The sequence below is a fragment of the Moschus berezovskii genome, chromosome 19 (assembly GCF_049115385.1).
Source record: "Moschus berezovskii isolate FMDL1 chromosome 19, NW_MosBer_1.0, whole genome shotgun sequence".
Classification (NCBI taxonomy): Eukaryota; Metazoa; Chordata; class Mammalia; order Artiodactyla; family Moschidae; genus Moschus; species Moschus berezovskii.
The window spans coordinates 970,683-986,541 of record NC_142478.1 but is presented as its reverse complement, the minus strand read 5'-3'; the positions used below and the strand labels follow the sequence as shown (position 1 = coordinate 986,541).

The 15,859-nt window shown below is 49.6% G+C and overlaps 1 protein-coding gene across 1 annotated transcript; it reads right to left on the bottom strand.

Annotated features, from left to right (window-relative positions):
- Window positions 1–11,091: 11,091 nt before the first annotated feature.
- On the bottom strand, window positions 11,092–14,987 carry LOC148774799 (C-C motif chemokine 16-like). Its single transcript, XM_088828426.1, has 4 exons — window positions 14,918–14,987; window positions 11,970–12,090; window positions 11,415–11,526; window positions 11,092–11,127 (listed from the first exon to the last, which is right to left on the bottom strand). The coding sequence occupies exons 1-4, from the start codon at window positions 14,985–14,987 to the stop codon at window positions 11,092–11,094; spliced, it is 339 nt and encodes a 112-aa protein (XP_088684552.1).
- Window positions 14,988–15,859: the final 872 nt, after the last annotated feature.

The window sequence follows — 15,859 nt, the reverse complement described above, 5'->3', positions numbered from 1 at the left end:
ATACCATTACAGTGTAATCTGGCTCACTACTTGCCAGAGCAATGTCTCAGCGTTGCCAATTCCTAGACAACCTTTTCCCTTTCTAAGTTAACCCTTGAGTATTAGTTTTGGAGAAAGTGGCTTTTCCCACCCCGTTTTTGTGTCACCTCCAAGTGCAGCCACATCTCTGTCCTTTCGGTAATATGAGGGACCACATTCACTCTGCAGCTTGTCTGGTCTAATTTTTGGAGGTACAAATTTTTGGCTTAAGTGGCCGAAATCTAGCTTAAATGAACCTGCTCAAAAAGGAAATATAATGGTTCATGGAACTGGAAAGTGCAAGCAGCTCCCGGCTTTAGAGCCGGCTTGATCCAGAGGCTCAAACAATGTCATCAGGAGTTTCTTGCCCTCCACTTGTCACTTCTGCTTTTTCTGCAGATATAGAATAGTCGGGATAGTCAGAAATTATGCAGAAATGCCTGGACACAGCTCTCTCTCTTTGAGAGAGCCAAGACTCAACTTCAGTCATTAGCTGTGGACATGTTGTGACGGATTAAAGCAAGGGACACGGCACACAAACTCAAATGCCCATCAAGTCCAGGCAGTAATCTGAAAGAATGAAATAGGCCAGCTGGAGAATGCACGCCTCATGCAAAGAGGGGCAATCACTATGTGGGATGTTGACCCATGGCTACCAGATCTGTTCATTGTTTTGAGTAGACATAGTGTTAACCTTTATTTCTGCATTTTACTGTCTTGGATCAAAAAAATGATATTTTCAAAGTACATAAATCAGCAGGAAAAAGTGTATAACCAGTTTTCTCTGTAATAATATATTTTGAATATAAATGTCAAAAATCATCCTAATACTGATTTTATCCAAGAGATAGATCTATTTTCTGTATCAACCTGAGAATTAGGGACAAAAGAGGAAAAACTAAAAACAGTAAAAGAAAATTTAAAATGGAAGCATTTAAAAATTATTTAAAACATTTTTAGTTGGAGGACAATTGCTTTAGAATGCTGTGTATGCTTCTGCCATACAACGATGTGAACCAGCCACAAGTACACGCACGTCCCTTCTCTCTTGAACCTCCGCACACCCCACTCCGTCCCAGCCTTCTAGGTCGTCACAGAGCTCTGTGCTGAGCTCCCCGTTTTATCCAGAAGCTTCCCATTAGCTCTCTGCTTTCCCCACAGTAATTATATGCCACAGTCATTACCTACAGTAATGTACATGCTTCAGTGCTGCTCTCTCAGTTTGTCCCACCCTCCCTGGCTGCGTCCACAAGTCTTTCCTATGTTTGCATCTTATTCATGCCCTGCAAACAGGTTCATCAGTACCATTTTTCTAGATTCCACAATAGATGATATTTGTTTTTCTCTTTCTAACTTGGGCTTCCCTGGTGGCTCAGCTGGTAAAGAATCTGCCTGCAATGCAGGAGACCTGGGTTCAATCCCTGGGTTGGAAAGAGCCCCTGTAGAAGGGAAAGGTTACCCACTCCAGTATTCTGGCCTGGAGAATTCCGTGGACTGTATAGTCCATGGAGAAGACAATGGCAAGCCACTCCAGTACTCTTGCCTGGAAAATCCCATGGATGGAGGAGCCTGGTAGGCTGCAGTCCGCGGGGTCGCTAAGGGTCGGACACGACTGAGCGACTTCACTTTCACTTTTCACTTTCACACATTGGAGAAGGAAATGGCAACCCACTCCAGTGTTCTTGCCTGGAGAATCCCAGGGACGGGGGAGCCTGGTGGGCTTCCATCTATGGGGAGAGTCGGACACAACTGAAGTGACTTAGCAGTAGCAGCAGTATAGTCCATGGGGTTGCAAAGAGTCAGACACGACTGAGCAACTTTCACACATTCTTACTTCACTTTGTATAACAGGCCCTAGGTTCATTCACTTCAGCTCAGCTGACTCACATTTGCTCCTCTTTATGGCTGAGTAACATAAAACATAAGCGTTTTACTGGTGGGTGCAGATCATCCTTAGAAAAACAAAAGTGAGGGCTCCCCACTAAATTTAAATCTTCTCCCCATCAAAACAACAACTACTACAATAACAACAAAACCAAACTGTGAGCTTCCTGCCTGCAGAGGATGGTGACTAGGATCTTAGTTCAGTTCTTGGAGTTTCAGCTTGAGCAGCTTTCAGTTTTCCTCTAGTAAGTTCTGTCCAAGTGTGTGCACACTGAGTTGCTTCAGTGGTGTCAGACTCTTAGCGACCCCATGGACTGCAGCCCACCAGGCTCCTTTGTCCATGGGGATTTTGCAGGCAAGGATACTGGGGTGGGTTGCCATGCCCTCAGGGCTAAAAACTGTGGGCTAAGGTTGTATAAAGAATTTGGGATTCCCTTTCACTGGTTTGTTTTTCTTTCTGGGGTTCTCCTTACTCTCCAGTGGTCACTTTTGTGTCAGACTCCTTCCTCTGGTTCATCTGACCAGAAAGACCAGAGACTCTCTCACCAGAATTTTAGCCAGCCCTGTGGCATCCCCGGCAGCAACTGCAGCTGACCTCAGGTCAAAGCCACAAAAGTTAGGAACTGCATGCCTGTTGCTCCCACTTTCAACATCCCTCCAAAATCCACCTTCTTTTATACAGTCTCTCATGCTCACAGCTTTTTTTTTTTTTAAAAAAGATTTTCTGAGTTTGTAGCATCTGTTTGCATATGGATCGGTTTGTTGGGTATGTGAGATACTCAGTCTTGCAGGCTGGAAGTAGAAGATTCTCTAGGGAGACAAGTTTATGTTAAACTGTTCTTTTGGGTGGGGGGTGGGAGTCCTATCAGATAGTACAGCGCTGTCTTCTGCCCCTCTTACCAGCACCTTTGCTCTGCTTTATTCTTCTTAGAGAACTTATCACCGCTTGATGAGCGATGTATTTGTGTGTATTTGTGTACTGTCTTTTTCCCCACTAAAATGTAAGTTCTCTGAGAGCAGGATCTTTTATCTGTTCTGCCTCAATGTGAACTGGAAGCCTCAGCTCCCTATAAAAGGGGAGAGAGAAATCTGGAAGAGGTGGGCCACATGAGGGGCCTCTGAGCAGCGGGTCTAACGCACAGGAGGGTCTTCCTGGACACAGCCACGTGTGATAGCCCTTTAAGAATACACAGGGGCTTGTTGTAGTTCAGTCATTAAGTCTTGTCCAACTCTTTGCGACCCCACGAACTGCAGCACTCCAGGCTTCCCTGTCCTTTACCACATCCCACACCTTGCTCAAATTCATGTCCATCGAGTCGGTGATGCCATCCAACCATCTCATCCTCTGCTGCCCACTTTTCCTGCCCTCAGTCTTTCCCAGCATCAGGGTCTTTTCCAGTTATTCGGCTCTTTGCATCAGGTGGCCAAAGTATTGGAGCTTCAGCTTCAGCATCGGTTCTTCCAATGAATATTCAGAGTTGATTCCCTTTAGGGTTGAGTGATTTGATCTCCTTGCAGTCCAAAGGGCTCTCAAGATTCTTCTCCAGTACCACAATTCAAAAGTATTCGTTCTTCGGCACTCAGCCTGCTTGATGGTCCAACTTTTTATATCCATATATGACTACTGGGAAAACCATAGCTTTGGTGATAAGGACCTTTGTCGGTAAAGTGATATCTCTGCTTTTTAATACGCTAAGTTTGTCATGGCTTTTTCCCCAAGGAGCAAATGTCTTTTATTTCGTGGCTGCAGTCACTGTCCAGAGTGATTCTGGAGCCCAAGAAAATACGTCACAGCAGCTAGTCACTGTGGTTTTTAACCACTGGGTGGCGCTGCCCTCCAGTTTTCCTAAGATCAAGTCAGTCTAGAATCCCTTTTCAGTGCCTGCAAACCCTTAACCTCTGGGAACCTTATTTAAAATACCATCTCCGTGGTGACACATCCTTGCCCTGACCCCCTGACTGGCAGTCAGAAGGGGTCTCTCACGCTGACTTCTGAACACGTGTTACTCCCTTGCCTCCTCTTGCCCCCCTCCTTAGTGTGAATTTCATGAATAGACATTTAGTCAACACCTCCAACCCCTCCAACCCCTCCCCTGGACAGGGGGTGGGGGGTCGGCGGTGGGAGCAGAGTACATTAGCAGTGGTGGTCCCTGCCCTCTAGGCAGCCCTTTCAGCTGGGTTCAAAGACCTGCACTGAAGGTAGAGGACGAGCCTCTCTCCTTGGCATCACTCTTGGGAAAGCTGACCAAATAGCCACTCAAGCTGCTCGTGTTCTGTGGTTCAGATGAGAAACCCACATTGTAGTGTCTGGAGCGGAAGGCTCCTTTCTGGGAAGGATGCCAGCAGAAGAGGAAGCTCTGAGTGTGTGTTTAGGGCGAACATAATGGGGGCCATGCAATTTCTCAATCCTACTGTTAACAATCTGGTTGCCTTCCACTCACCAGCCTCTCCTCCTCCATCATAATCGGAATGTAGGAACCGAGGGCTGTCCTCTCGCCCCACCAGGGAGAACCTGCTGGCCTTGTGCCTTCTTGCTCAGGGAGGGGAGCTCACAAGCTGTGAATCCCAGCTGCGACGCAGGCCTAGGGCTGCGGCCTCTTAACACGTTAACCGGTGTGATTCTCCTAGTAACCTGTGACCACTGGTGTTTCAATCTTCATTTCACAGCAAAGAAAAGCTGCATCTCTGAGAGGTTGAATATGTCACACATCAACACATAAACCTGCTTTAAATGTTCACATCTTTAAAAATCCTCCCTTGAACCTTCTGGCTCTTGACCTAAGTTTGGCTTCCCTTCATAGGAAAGTTCTTCCCGGAGCTGCCTCTGTAGTGTTCTGGGCCACCCTTCCACAACCTCTGTTCTCCCCCTACCCCTTCGGTTGGGCTTCTATCACTATTTTCCACTGAGACTTATTGACTCATGGATGACCTTCAAAAGGAAAAAAGTGGGAGTGTTAGTCGGTCAGTCGTTTCCTACTCTTTGCGACCCCCTGGACTGTAGCCCGCCAGGCTCCTCTGTCCATGGAATCCTCCAGGCAAGAATACTGCAGTGGGATAGCCATCCTCACCTCCAGGGGATCTTCCCCACCCAGGGATCAAACCCAGATCTCCTGCATTGCGGGCAGATTCTTTACCCTCTGAGCCACCAGGGAAGCCCATGACCTTCAAAGGTCAACTCCAAAGATTTTTTTCTCTATTCTTCTTAAAAATATATATATATATTTATTGGGCTGTGCCGGGTCTTAGTTGCATTCTGAAGGATCCAGTTCCCTGACCAGGGATCGAACCCAGGCTGCCTGCGTTGGGAGTGTGGAGTCTTAGCTCCTGGACTACCAGGGAAGCCCCTCTCTGCTCTTCCTTTATCTCTTGGCAGCACTGAGCACATTTGATAACTTTCTCTTGATACAATGCTTTTCTTGGCTTATTAGTTACCACGCCCTCTGGGTTTTCCTGCCATCTCCCTGGCCACTGTTCCAGTCCGTCTGTGTGTCACTCCTGCTCTGTTCTCTAAATGTTTGAACGCCCCCGTGCTCGTTACTCATTACCTGCTGCACACTCTCCCCGGCTGACTCTGTCTGTCCCTAGGGTTTTATGTACTCCAGCTTGACCATTCCCTGGCCATCCAGACTCCCATAGCCAACTTCCTTCTCAACACCGCCTCAAGGACACCTAACCAGCACCTCAAAACAAACACGGGCCAAACAGAACTCTTGATCCCCCACCTCAATTTACTCTTTCCCAGACGTCCCCATTTTTATAAATTGCACCAACAGCCCAAGCCCATCTTTCTCAGTATGTCTTTTCCATTCTGTCCGCCGAGGTGTCCCTAATCTCCTCAGCCACCACCACTTCCTCCCTGGTCCAAGTCACGTCCCCTGTAACCGGGACTTCTGCGGGGTCTCCCTCGCCCCCAGGACTGCCTGTCTGTGCAGGTGATGCTGCAAAGGTCAATCAGATGCTCTCCCTCAGCTGCTTAAGAATGTCCTGGATGGCTTTCCACCTCCCTTGAAATGAAGTGCACGCTCCCTGCCCTGGCTCACACAGCAATCCCTGCCTGCCTGTGACTTTCTCACCTGCTGCTCTCCTCCTCAGCTCTGTGCTCCAGCCAGACTGTCCCCAGCCTAGGGCTTTGCCCTGGTTGTGCCCTCTGCCTGGAAAGTTTTATCTATTTGTGTTTTCTTTATGTCTTTGTTGCTGCACATGGGCTTTCTCTTGTTATAAGGAGCCGGGGCTACTCTTCGTTGCTTTTGAGCATGGCTTAGTTGCCCTGAGGCGTGTGGGATCTTCCCAGACCAGGGATTGAACCCGTGTCCCCTGCATTGGCAGGCGGGTTTTTAACTGGTGGACTACTGCGGAAGTCCTGCCTGCAAAGTTTCCTTCCCCCGGTCCCAGCGTGGCTGATTCCCGCCGGTCATTTAGCTCTCAAGCGTCACGTCACCTCCTCGATAATGCCTTTCCTCACCACCCCACCTAAAGTAGACACTAAGTCACCTCCCTGATCTTGAGAGCTGCCTGGAAGTCTTTCCACTCGCGCAGTTCTCCAGTCTAGGGGCGATCAAAGCTTCCACAAGACTTCTGTGAATCCCTGATGACTTACTTCACAGGTTTTGGTCTCTGATCCAGGGACGCTGGCCCTGTGTCCCACCTCTGGCTTTCAAAGACCAAATGGTCCCTTTTCTTGGCTCACTCAGAGTGACTTCATCCCTCCCTTTGAAATCTTACCCCAGTCTATCCTTGCCTGGAGAATTCCATGGACAGAGGAGCCTGGCGGGCTCCATGGGGTCGCGAAGAGTCGGACATGACTGAGCGGCTCACACACACACACACACACACACACACACACACACACACACACCCATGTCCTGGGGGCATTTCTTGCCTTCACTGGGGTTGCAGACACATTTTCTAAACATGAGTTTTTCCCCTCCAGGAGAGGGATTCTCATCCTAGCTGATAACAGAAATAGCGACATTTTACCATCACAGTTAAGAGACAAAGTTGGGATCTGAACCTGGATTTGCCTGAGTGTGGAGACAATGCTTTCATTTTTTTAAATTTAGCTTTTCTCCCCCTGCATCTGTGGCCTGGGGGATCTAAAATTTCGACCTGCAGACTCTTAGTCGCGGTATGTGGGATCTAGTACCCCTACCAGGTGTCGAACCTAGGCCCTCTGCATTGAGTGGAGAATTAGCTGCTGGACCACCTGGGAAGTGCCGAGACAAAGCTTTTAACCGAGCGCATCGACTGTGTCCCACAGATCCTCATTCAGGCTGCTGACAACTCTCAGTGGCTGCTTTGCACACAGGTGTACGCACACGCGTTGTTCCCTACAGAGGGGAAATGCTTGCCCTTCTGCCTGGCCTCGGGAGGTTGCCTCAAAGGCTGAATAGCATTTCTTACAGGCCAGCCAGAGCTAGCCGCAGGACATCTGGTCATCTGGTCTAAAGTCTCATGGCGCACAGCGGGGATGGCGTGCAGAGGGGATCCACGAGAGGGGATGTGCCAGTCAGGATCCTAGACGCCAGGTAGAATGCTTCTTGTACTGCCCAGGGCTGCTGCCTCCCTTTCTTCCCTTCCTGTCCCACCCACTGGTCCCCTCATGTTGCTGTGTGTGGCCTTCACCCCTTTCTACCCTTTTCTCTGACAGATGAGTGGAAATCCTGCTATTCCAGACCTTATTGTCCACCCGCTACCAGTCACCTTGGTTCCACAAGGCTGATGGTCACATAAGCTGGCTAGGCATACATTAATGTGGATGAATCACTTCGATTGATCAGGCTGATCACAGTTGGGAGACGCCTATGGGTCAGAATGAGGAGGTCTTTCCTGCGTGTGCCTCTGTGTGCATACGTGTTATGTTAAAAGCCAGGCATTTATCTACCTTGAAAAGATTAGGAATAACTCTTTGATGGACACAGAGGGGGAAGGGGAGGGTGGGATGAACTGAGAGCTTAGGTTTGGTATAAATACATGACCATACATGAAATAGATAGCTAGTGGAAACCTGTGTAACACAGGGAGCTCATCTTGGTGCTCTGTGACGATCTAGAGGGTGGGATGGGGTTGGGATGGGAGAGAGTTTCAAGAGGAAGGGGATATATGTATACATACAGCTGATTCACTTCACTGTACAGCAGAAACTAACACGATGTTGTAAAGCAATTATACTCCAAAAAAATAATAAAAAATAAAAAACCCAAACAACAGCAATAAAACAATTGATTGCACCTGAGATAATTTACTTTTGGTTCTGAACCACTGGGAGTTTCTGGCAACTTTTATTATTATGTGCTGGGAAGAGAATTTGACTTTGTATACAGATTTTTCAATTAGATTTTTGGACTTGGACTGACAACTCTGAACTCTTTTGATAGATTAAAAAAAAAAAAAAGACACATAATGACATTTCTATTCCGGCTTGCTAGAATCCTAGCCCTAGCCTGTGCTTCCTGTTTTCAGCCTCAGCTTTTCCCTCAGGCCTTTGAACTCAAGTTCACCGATTTTGACCCTGGCGCTGGTGAAGGACTTTGAAACCTCCTGCTTGGCTGTACACACCGAACATGGTCTGGCTCCTGTGTCAGTCCAAGCCCTGCCCCCTCTCCATGTTCACTCTGGCTCCAGCAAGCAAAGGTCCAGCCTGGCTATGTTGTATCTGTCGGTGATTCTGTCATCGCTGGGCTGTGAGCTCCTGGAGGATGTTTGATTACAGTTAGCTTTGATTGCAGGAATTGTGGAGAGAAATCCCTGGATCCAGAAGTAGGAACGCACAGCCAGGGAGGGACGAGAAGGGAGCACTGACCTCTGTCTGGGACAAAGGGGAGGGTCAGAGTCTGAGGCCCTTACCTGCCCAAGCTCCTGCCTGGCCAGTGTGGTGATTGACAGGTCAGTACAGGAGTTAAAGTGCTTCTGGCACAAATGACAGAAGCTAAGACCTGCTAACTCGAGCTCGTGTAAAGAAAGAAAAGGGGGTACCCAGATGCCCGTGGACAGATTAATGAATGAACAAAACAGGGTAGATACAGACAATGAAATATTATTCAGGCCTAGCAAGGAATGAAACCCTGACAACATGGATACATTTCGAAAACATTGTGCTATGTGAAATGAGCCAAGAGGTACCTAGAGGAATCAAGTTCATAGTGATGGAAAGTAGAACAGCGGTTCCTAAGGGCTGGGGGGAGGGAGGAGGGGGACACGATTGTTTAGAGGGAAGAGAGGTTTCAGTCTGGGGTGAGGAAAAAGTTCTGGAGCTGGATAGTGGCGAGGGTTGCATGACAACATGGAAGTACTCAGTGCCACTGAATTGTACACTTAAATATGATAAAAAATGTTGGGTACGTGTGAACACACACAACAGAACTGACCTAAACCAACAAAATGTTATTGCAGAGGTGCTAAATGCCACCATGGTCCTTTAGGAATTCAAACCAACACACAAAACAAGCAGGACTAATGGGAAGAATGCTGGGGTATCTCATGGAACTGTGGTTAGCCAAACCTCCAAGCCTGGAGTAGGGACAGGGCAGCTCCAGGGGCTTCACCGGACGAGTTCAGAGACCCCTTCCCTTGGGACAATGCTCCAGGGCTAGTTTCTCAGGTCCAAAGTTCATCTAAGAGAGAGTGATTGGTCAGCTGGGGTCAGGTGGCATCTGGGTGGGTTAGCTTCAGTTGGGGTCCGGGAGCAGGGAGGCAGGATGATGTAGTACCACTGGGAACCACTGGGGGCAGGCTTGGGTCAGTTTAGCAGAATCCAAGTCATTGGAAGACCAGTCTTCCCAATGATCACTTCACCAAATTCGTTTCTCTATATAGCTTTCGGAGAAGGTAATGGCAGCCCACTCCAGTACGCTTGCCTGGAAACTCCCATGGACGGAGGAGCCTGGTGGACTGCAGTCCATGGGGTCACTAACAGTCGGACACGACTGAGCGACTTCACTTTCACTTTTCACCTTCATGCATTGGAGAAGGAAATGGCAACCCACCCCAGTGTTCTTGCCTGGAGAATCCCAGGCACGGAGGAGCCTGGTGGGCTGCCGTCTATGGGGTGGCACAGAGTTGGACACGACTGAAGCGACTTAGCTGCAGCAGCAGCAGCAGCATATAGCTTTAGTTGCCTGACTTTGCCTTGCCTTCACAACACCATTTTGGGGGAATGTTGGATTTTGTCTGAGTCCACTCCCTACTGTTGAGCTGGGGACAGAGAGGTAGGGAGGAGGGGCAAACAATAATCCACGTCTGGAAAAATAATAAAGTGAAAGTGTTAGCCACTAAGTCATGTCCTATTCTTAGCGATCACCTGTCACCTGCCAGGCTCCTCCATCTATGGGATTCTCCAGGCAAGAATACTGGCGTAGAATGCCATTACCTTCTCCAGGGGAATCTTCCTTAACCCAGGAATCGAAGTCAGGTCTTTTTCATTACAGGCAGATTCTTTACCATCTGAGGCACCAGGGAAGCCCGCCACCTCTAGCCTCGGTGCCATGTAAAAGCTCCAGTTCCCCAAATGGAGAAATTTCTCGGGGGAATGTGAAGACCCTGAAAAAACTGAGGTTAAGCTTCTGCCATCCCAGCAGAAAGGAGGCAGGGAGTTAGAAACAAAGTTGGCAATAAAGGAAATTGTGTTTACTGAATGTTTGAGTTTTGGAACCAGGATTTTTACCCCCAGCCTAGCCAAATGCCCTTCGCTGTGCTACAAAGCTTGCAGTGGGAGGGACCTAGGGATTGACACCTCCTCTTTTGTTTCAGCACCATCTGCACCCACATCACCCTGGGGAAGACCCAATATTGGGGAATTCAGCAAAGCCTCAGCAACAGGGACAAAAGTCATTAGCATTTGACTATTCCCATAAGAAAAGGTTAGGTTTTTTGTTTTTAATTTTTGTTCATTTGGCTGCCTTGGGTCTTAGTTGCAGCATGAGGGGTTTTTTAGTTGCAATGGGTGGGATCTAGTCCCCTGACCAGGATTGAACCTGGGCCCCCTGCACTGAGAGCACGAGTCCTAGCCACTGGACCACCAGGGAAGTCCCAAAAGGTTAGGTTTTAAAAGAAAAGCATAATCGAATAAAAAAGAGATCTAGAAAAAGGATAAGGGTGGACAGGAAAAGTCAAGAGTCCCGTGAGTCTCTCAATGAGTGGGAGGCCAGAGAGAGCCAGAGGTGGTTTGGCTGTTGGGAAGTGGGACACGATCATTCAGGATGGGCCGGTGCACTGGAGGGAGGTGAGGGTCTGAAAGCAAGACAAGGAAGAGGATGTGAAAGTGCTGTGCTGAGCGTTAAGGATGTGTCCCTGCCCTTCTCCCGCAACCTTGGGAGACTGAGACTATATTTGAAATGCTTTAGTGTTTTGAATCTCTGGCCTGTTTCTCTGAATGTGACTCATTCAGACAACAAGGTTGCCTGCGTTTTCACAGGGTTACACCATCCCCCCGTCAAACTTGGGCTCCGTTGGAGGCCTGACCACCACGGCAAGTTGTGCATCTGGGCTTGACCTTCCGCCCATCTGGTGATGTTAACCCAGGCCAACCTCCTGGGAGGCTGCAGAGGACGTCTGGGATCCTTGATGTACTCTTGAACCCAGTCGTCGTCGGCATTGGTACAGATCTCTTGTTTTCTCTTGGTGATGAAGCTGTGGGGGCAGAGTTAGACCATCAGGGGCCCCGGAGCAGTTAGGGGTCCAGTCCACACACCCTCACTTCTAGCTCACCAGGGGCTTGCCTTGTGCCCTGTACCACCTCCCTAGGCCCCCCCCTTGTCTGGGTCCCCGCAAAAAGCCCCCCTCTCTGGCCTCTAGACCTCATCATCTCTTCTTTCAGCCCTTCTCCATTCAACCTAGACTGTCAGGCTCGGGTTCCATTATGGCCACCGTTTCTTGGACCACATGAGCCAGCCACGTGCCTCTGTAAGTGGCAAAGTCTAGAACAAAACCCAGGCCTGTCCCGTGAGAGTCAAAGCCCAGGTCCCTTAACTGCTACTCCCCTGTTCTAGCACAGAGACTTGGTTCTGTGTACCCCGATCCAGCCTTGGGCTCCCCTTCCCGCTCCCTGTAAATGCCTGCAGGACGGTGCTTACATGATTGCTGGCAGGTAACAGTTGAGGGCCTGTCTGTATCCCACCACCAGTTTTCTTGGCAATACTTTCTCATGATACTTCAGGCAGCAGGTGGGTGGGGGCTTCACCGACTCAGGGATTTCTGAGGGAATGACATTGAAAGCTGAGTTAAGAAGGCAGAGAGGGAGCCCATGGCTGCCCACCTCCATCTCCCATCTCTTGCATTTTGTCCGTTCTTCTGATGGCAAAGCCATCTGTCAGCAGGGATTGATGGTAGCTTGATGGGTAACAGACAAGTGAAAAAGATGAATCTTCTATAGATCTTTCAGCCTCTAGACTGAGCTTCATGAAGTACAAAGGTCTGGGGGATTCACATTTGCTGATGAACTTGACTGGGCAAACACGTATTGAGCTCCTATTACAAGCCAGGCTCTATGGGGGTTAGAACACGTGGAAGATACGGTCGCTACTCTTGTGTGCCTTACAGACCAGTCTGGGTGAAAAAGCAAAGTGAAAAGATAAACACTACAAGAGAATGTGGTCTGGGATAGAGTAGAATTTGCTGCAAGGGGCTATGGGGACAGAACAAGGAGCGCCTAACCCAGCCTGGGTGGTTGAGGAAGAAGTGCCGCAGCAGGTGGTGTCTGAGCGGATTCCTGAGGGACGAGCAGGACTTAGGCAGACAGAGGGGTCATGGGATCTGGAAGAAAGAAATATGTGGAGGCCTGAGGTGGGGGAAGTCCAGCGTGTCTGGGAGGATAGAGCAGTTCTAGGAGCCGCAGGGCAAGGTGGGAAGGAAGAAGTAGGAAGAGGATATTAAAGAGGGTGGGGAGGTCTGCACCCCTTCTGAACTATGTCGGGGAGCCCGGATTCTGTCCTAGAGGCACCAGAGAAGCTGAGGTCGGGGTGGGGGAGGAGGTTGAGATACAGCGATGAACAGGAGGAGTCAGGGCAAGGGGAAAAGGCTTGTGTTTAAGTTTTGGGGCCTGACAGCATGGGTTGGAGTCTTGACTAAATGACTTGAATCACGGGCAAATTTCTTAACCTCTTTGGATGTCTTCACCCATTAAATGGAGGTAAAAAAGTTCCATCCTGTGCAATAGGGGAAGGAGAAGGCAGGATGAATTGAGAGAGTAGCCTTGACATATATACGCTATCCTGTGTAAAACAGATAGCTAGTGGGAAGGTGCTGTATAACCTAGGGCGTCAGCTAGGTGCTCTGTGTTGACGTAGAGGGGTGGGATGATGGGTGGGAGGGAGGCCCAAGAGGGCGAGGATGTGTGCAGACATACAGCTGATTCACAGCATTGGCCAGCAGGAACAAACACAACATTGTAAAACAATTATTCTGCAAGTAACAAACTATCCTATGACACACCATAACGAAACAATATTTAAAAAGAAGGCATATATATATATGTACAACCAAATCACTTTGCTGTATAACAGGAATTAACAACATTGTAAATCAACTATACTTCAATAAACATAAATCAATAATAAGAAAAAAAAAAGTTATGTCCTAGGATCGTGGTGAGGATGAACTGAGAAAATGCTTGCAAAACCCTTAACTCAGAGTCTGGCGTGGAAAGTGTCGGTGCTTGTGACTACGAGCTGATGGTAGGGAGAATGCTTACACGGATACATATGGCTGAGTTCCTTCGCTGTCCACCTGAAACTATCACAACATTGTTAATGGCTGTACTCCAATACAAAATAAAAACTTCTTTTTTTTAAAAGAGCTAATGGTGGTAATGGCCACTCTACTGGCCTGGAAAGTGCTCTCTCCCCCTCTCTCTCTGACACTCCCAGAGGCCAGACTTGGTTGGCTGGTAGCGCTGTCTCCCTTGAGCTCCCCTGACTGCTCATCATTCGAGGATATCACCTTCCCCAGCCCCCAGACCTGCAGAGTGCAAATCCCTGACGCTTGCGTCCAGTAGGTGGCAAAGCTTGAGATGTCTCCAGGGCACCATTTGGCTGATCCATGCTTTGGCTGGGCCATTTTTCTTCCTGCCTGACCTTCCCGAAGGGCACTGCTGCCCCCTCCCACCCCCAGGAGGCACCTCTACCCACAGTGACCCTGGTTCTCTAAGGCAACGTTTACAAAGACCAGGGGCGTCCTGAGAGTGTGTGGGCAGATTACACGGTGTGTGTGACCCTCGCTTCCCCGAGTGTTCACAAAGGCAGAGTCCAGCCAGACTACGCGCCAAGGGAAGCCTTAGGGAGACAGCAAGGGCTGGGGCCATTGAAGGCAGGTATGCACTGAGAGATGGCCTGAGTCTCTGGTCCCTTGCCTGTCACCAACTCTCATAAATGCTGGTAGAGGCAGAGCCCATGCATCCATCACGTGGCTCCAAAGCCTTTCAATCTCCTTCATCCCCATTTCTCTTTTCTACAAACATTTTTTAGCCCTAGGCTGGGAGATGGAGACAGGGGTCCAGAAACCCTCAAATGGCACATGTGGGCATCCCACTGGGGCGTCTTTTGGCTGCCATGATAGTCCCAGAAATCTACAACAGACCCTGCCCGCAAGGGGTGTCTAGCTTCAGATTCCCTGTCTTGGGCTTAGCCCCAAATGTCCCTCCGCCGGCCTCCCTGACTCCCTTGGTCCTACCCTGCCAGGGAATGGCTTTTCCCGCCCACTTGGTTCGCCTTCCTCCTCATCACATACGTTTATGATTGTCCCTTTCGCTCCTTCCTTGGCTCTTCCTCCTAAATGATCATTCCTGCGATGTCCGCAGGACTCCTGATGTGACTTCGACCCAGCTTCCTGAAACAGCCCAACCCCAGCGGATCTGGACCACAGCTCAGCTCTGCTTACAAGGTGCTGGTGCGCAGCAGCTCTGGGTGCAGGAGGGGAGGGGACCTGGGGCTGATGACGGAGACCTGAGAGCACTCTTGGCATCACCTCGCTGCCCGCTCCCTGTTCCCTTTCCTCGGTGCCGCCCTCCAGGGACAGGTGGACTCACTTGGCTGACTGTGAACAGCAGAAGTGATGGTGAGGATGAGGAGAAAGAGGGCAGCCATGGAGACCTTCATCCTCTCGGTGGGCAGTCAGGCTCAGGGGAGGCTGGGCGGACACAGTCTCCTTCCTTGCTAGTCGTCCACGCGGGGCCCTCAGCTCTCTGGATGCTGACCACTTCAGAGTGGGTGGGGGAGGAGAGACGCTGAAAGGGGGGCACTGGAGGGCAGGGTCTGGTGCACAGTTGTTTGCTAATATTTGCATCCGCGTGAAGGAAAAGAGAAAGGGAAAGTGTGGAGAACACGTGCTGGGTGTCAGCTCCCTTCAGGCCCTATTTTACTTAAACTTCACAGAGGGGAGAAGAGAGTTTATTCCCATTTTGCAGATGAGGCCCCTGAGGCTTAGAGAGGCTAAATAAATCTCACATGGGTAGGAGGCAGTTGCGTTTAGTTGCTAAGTCGACTTGACTCTTTGTGGCCCCTTGGACTGTAACCCACCAGGCTCCTCTGTGGGATTCTTCAGGCCAGAATACCGGGGTGGGTTGCCATGGCCTCCTCCAGTGGAGATTTTTGACCCAGGGATTGAACCTACGTCTCCTGCATTGGCAGGTGGATTCCTCACCACGGAGCCAGATAGGTAGTCCTGAAAACAGAATCTGTGTGGCTTCATCATGTTCCCTGCCCTCATCTCTACTTTGGGAAAGAAGACGGAGAGTTGAACCGACCTTTTCCCCAGGTGCCCAGTCTTCGGGAGGCAAACGGAAAGCAGGGTTAGCGAGAGCACAGACTGAGGCAAGGGTCGGGTTCAGTGGCCTCGGAAGAGAATGCTCCCGCCGCCCCCTGTCCAAGGACACACGGTGGAACTCACACGTGTTTGTTGCGGATTATGCCACTAAGACTCTTCCCCCAGTTCCTAAAGTGTCAGATCTTTGGGTCCCTGTTTGCTGAAA

Excerpts from the sequence above, each read along its gene's own strand:
- LOC148774799 (XM_088828426.1), bottom strand. The coding sequence starts at position 14,987 with ATGAAGGTCTCCATGGCTGCCCTCTTTCTCCTCATCCTCACCATCACT. Across the intron at positions 12,091-14,917 it reads TGCTGTTCACAGTCAGCCAA|AAATCCCTGAGTCGGTGAAG; the intron begins GTGAGTCCACCT and ends TCATTCCCTCAG. Across the intron at positions 11,527-11,969 it reads TGTTACCTGCCAGCAATCAT|CTTCATCACCAAGAGAAAAC; the intron begins GTAAGCACCGTC and ends CTGCCCCCACAG.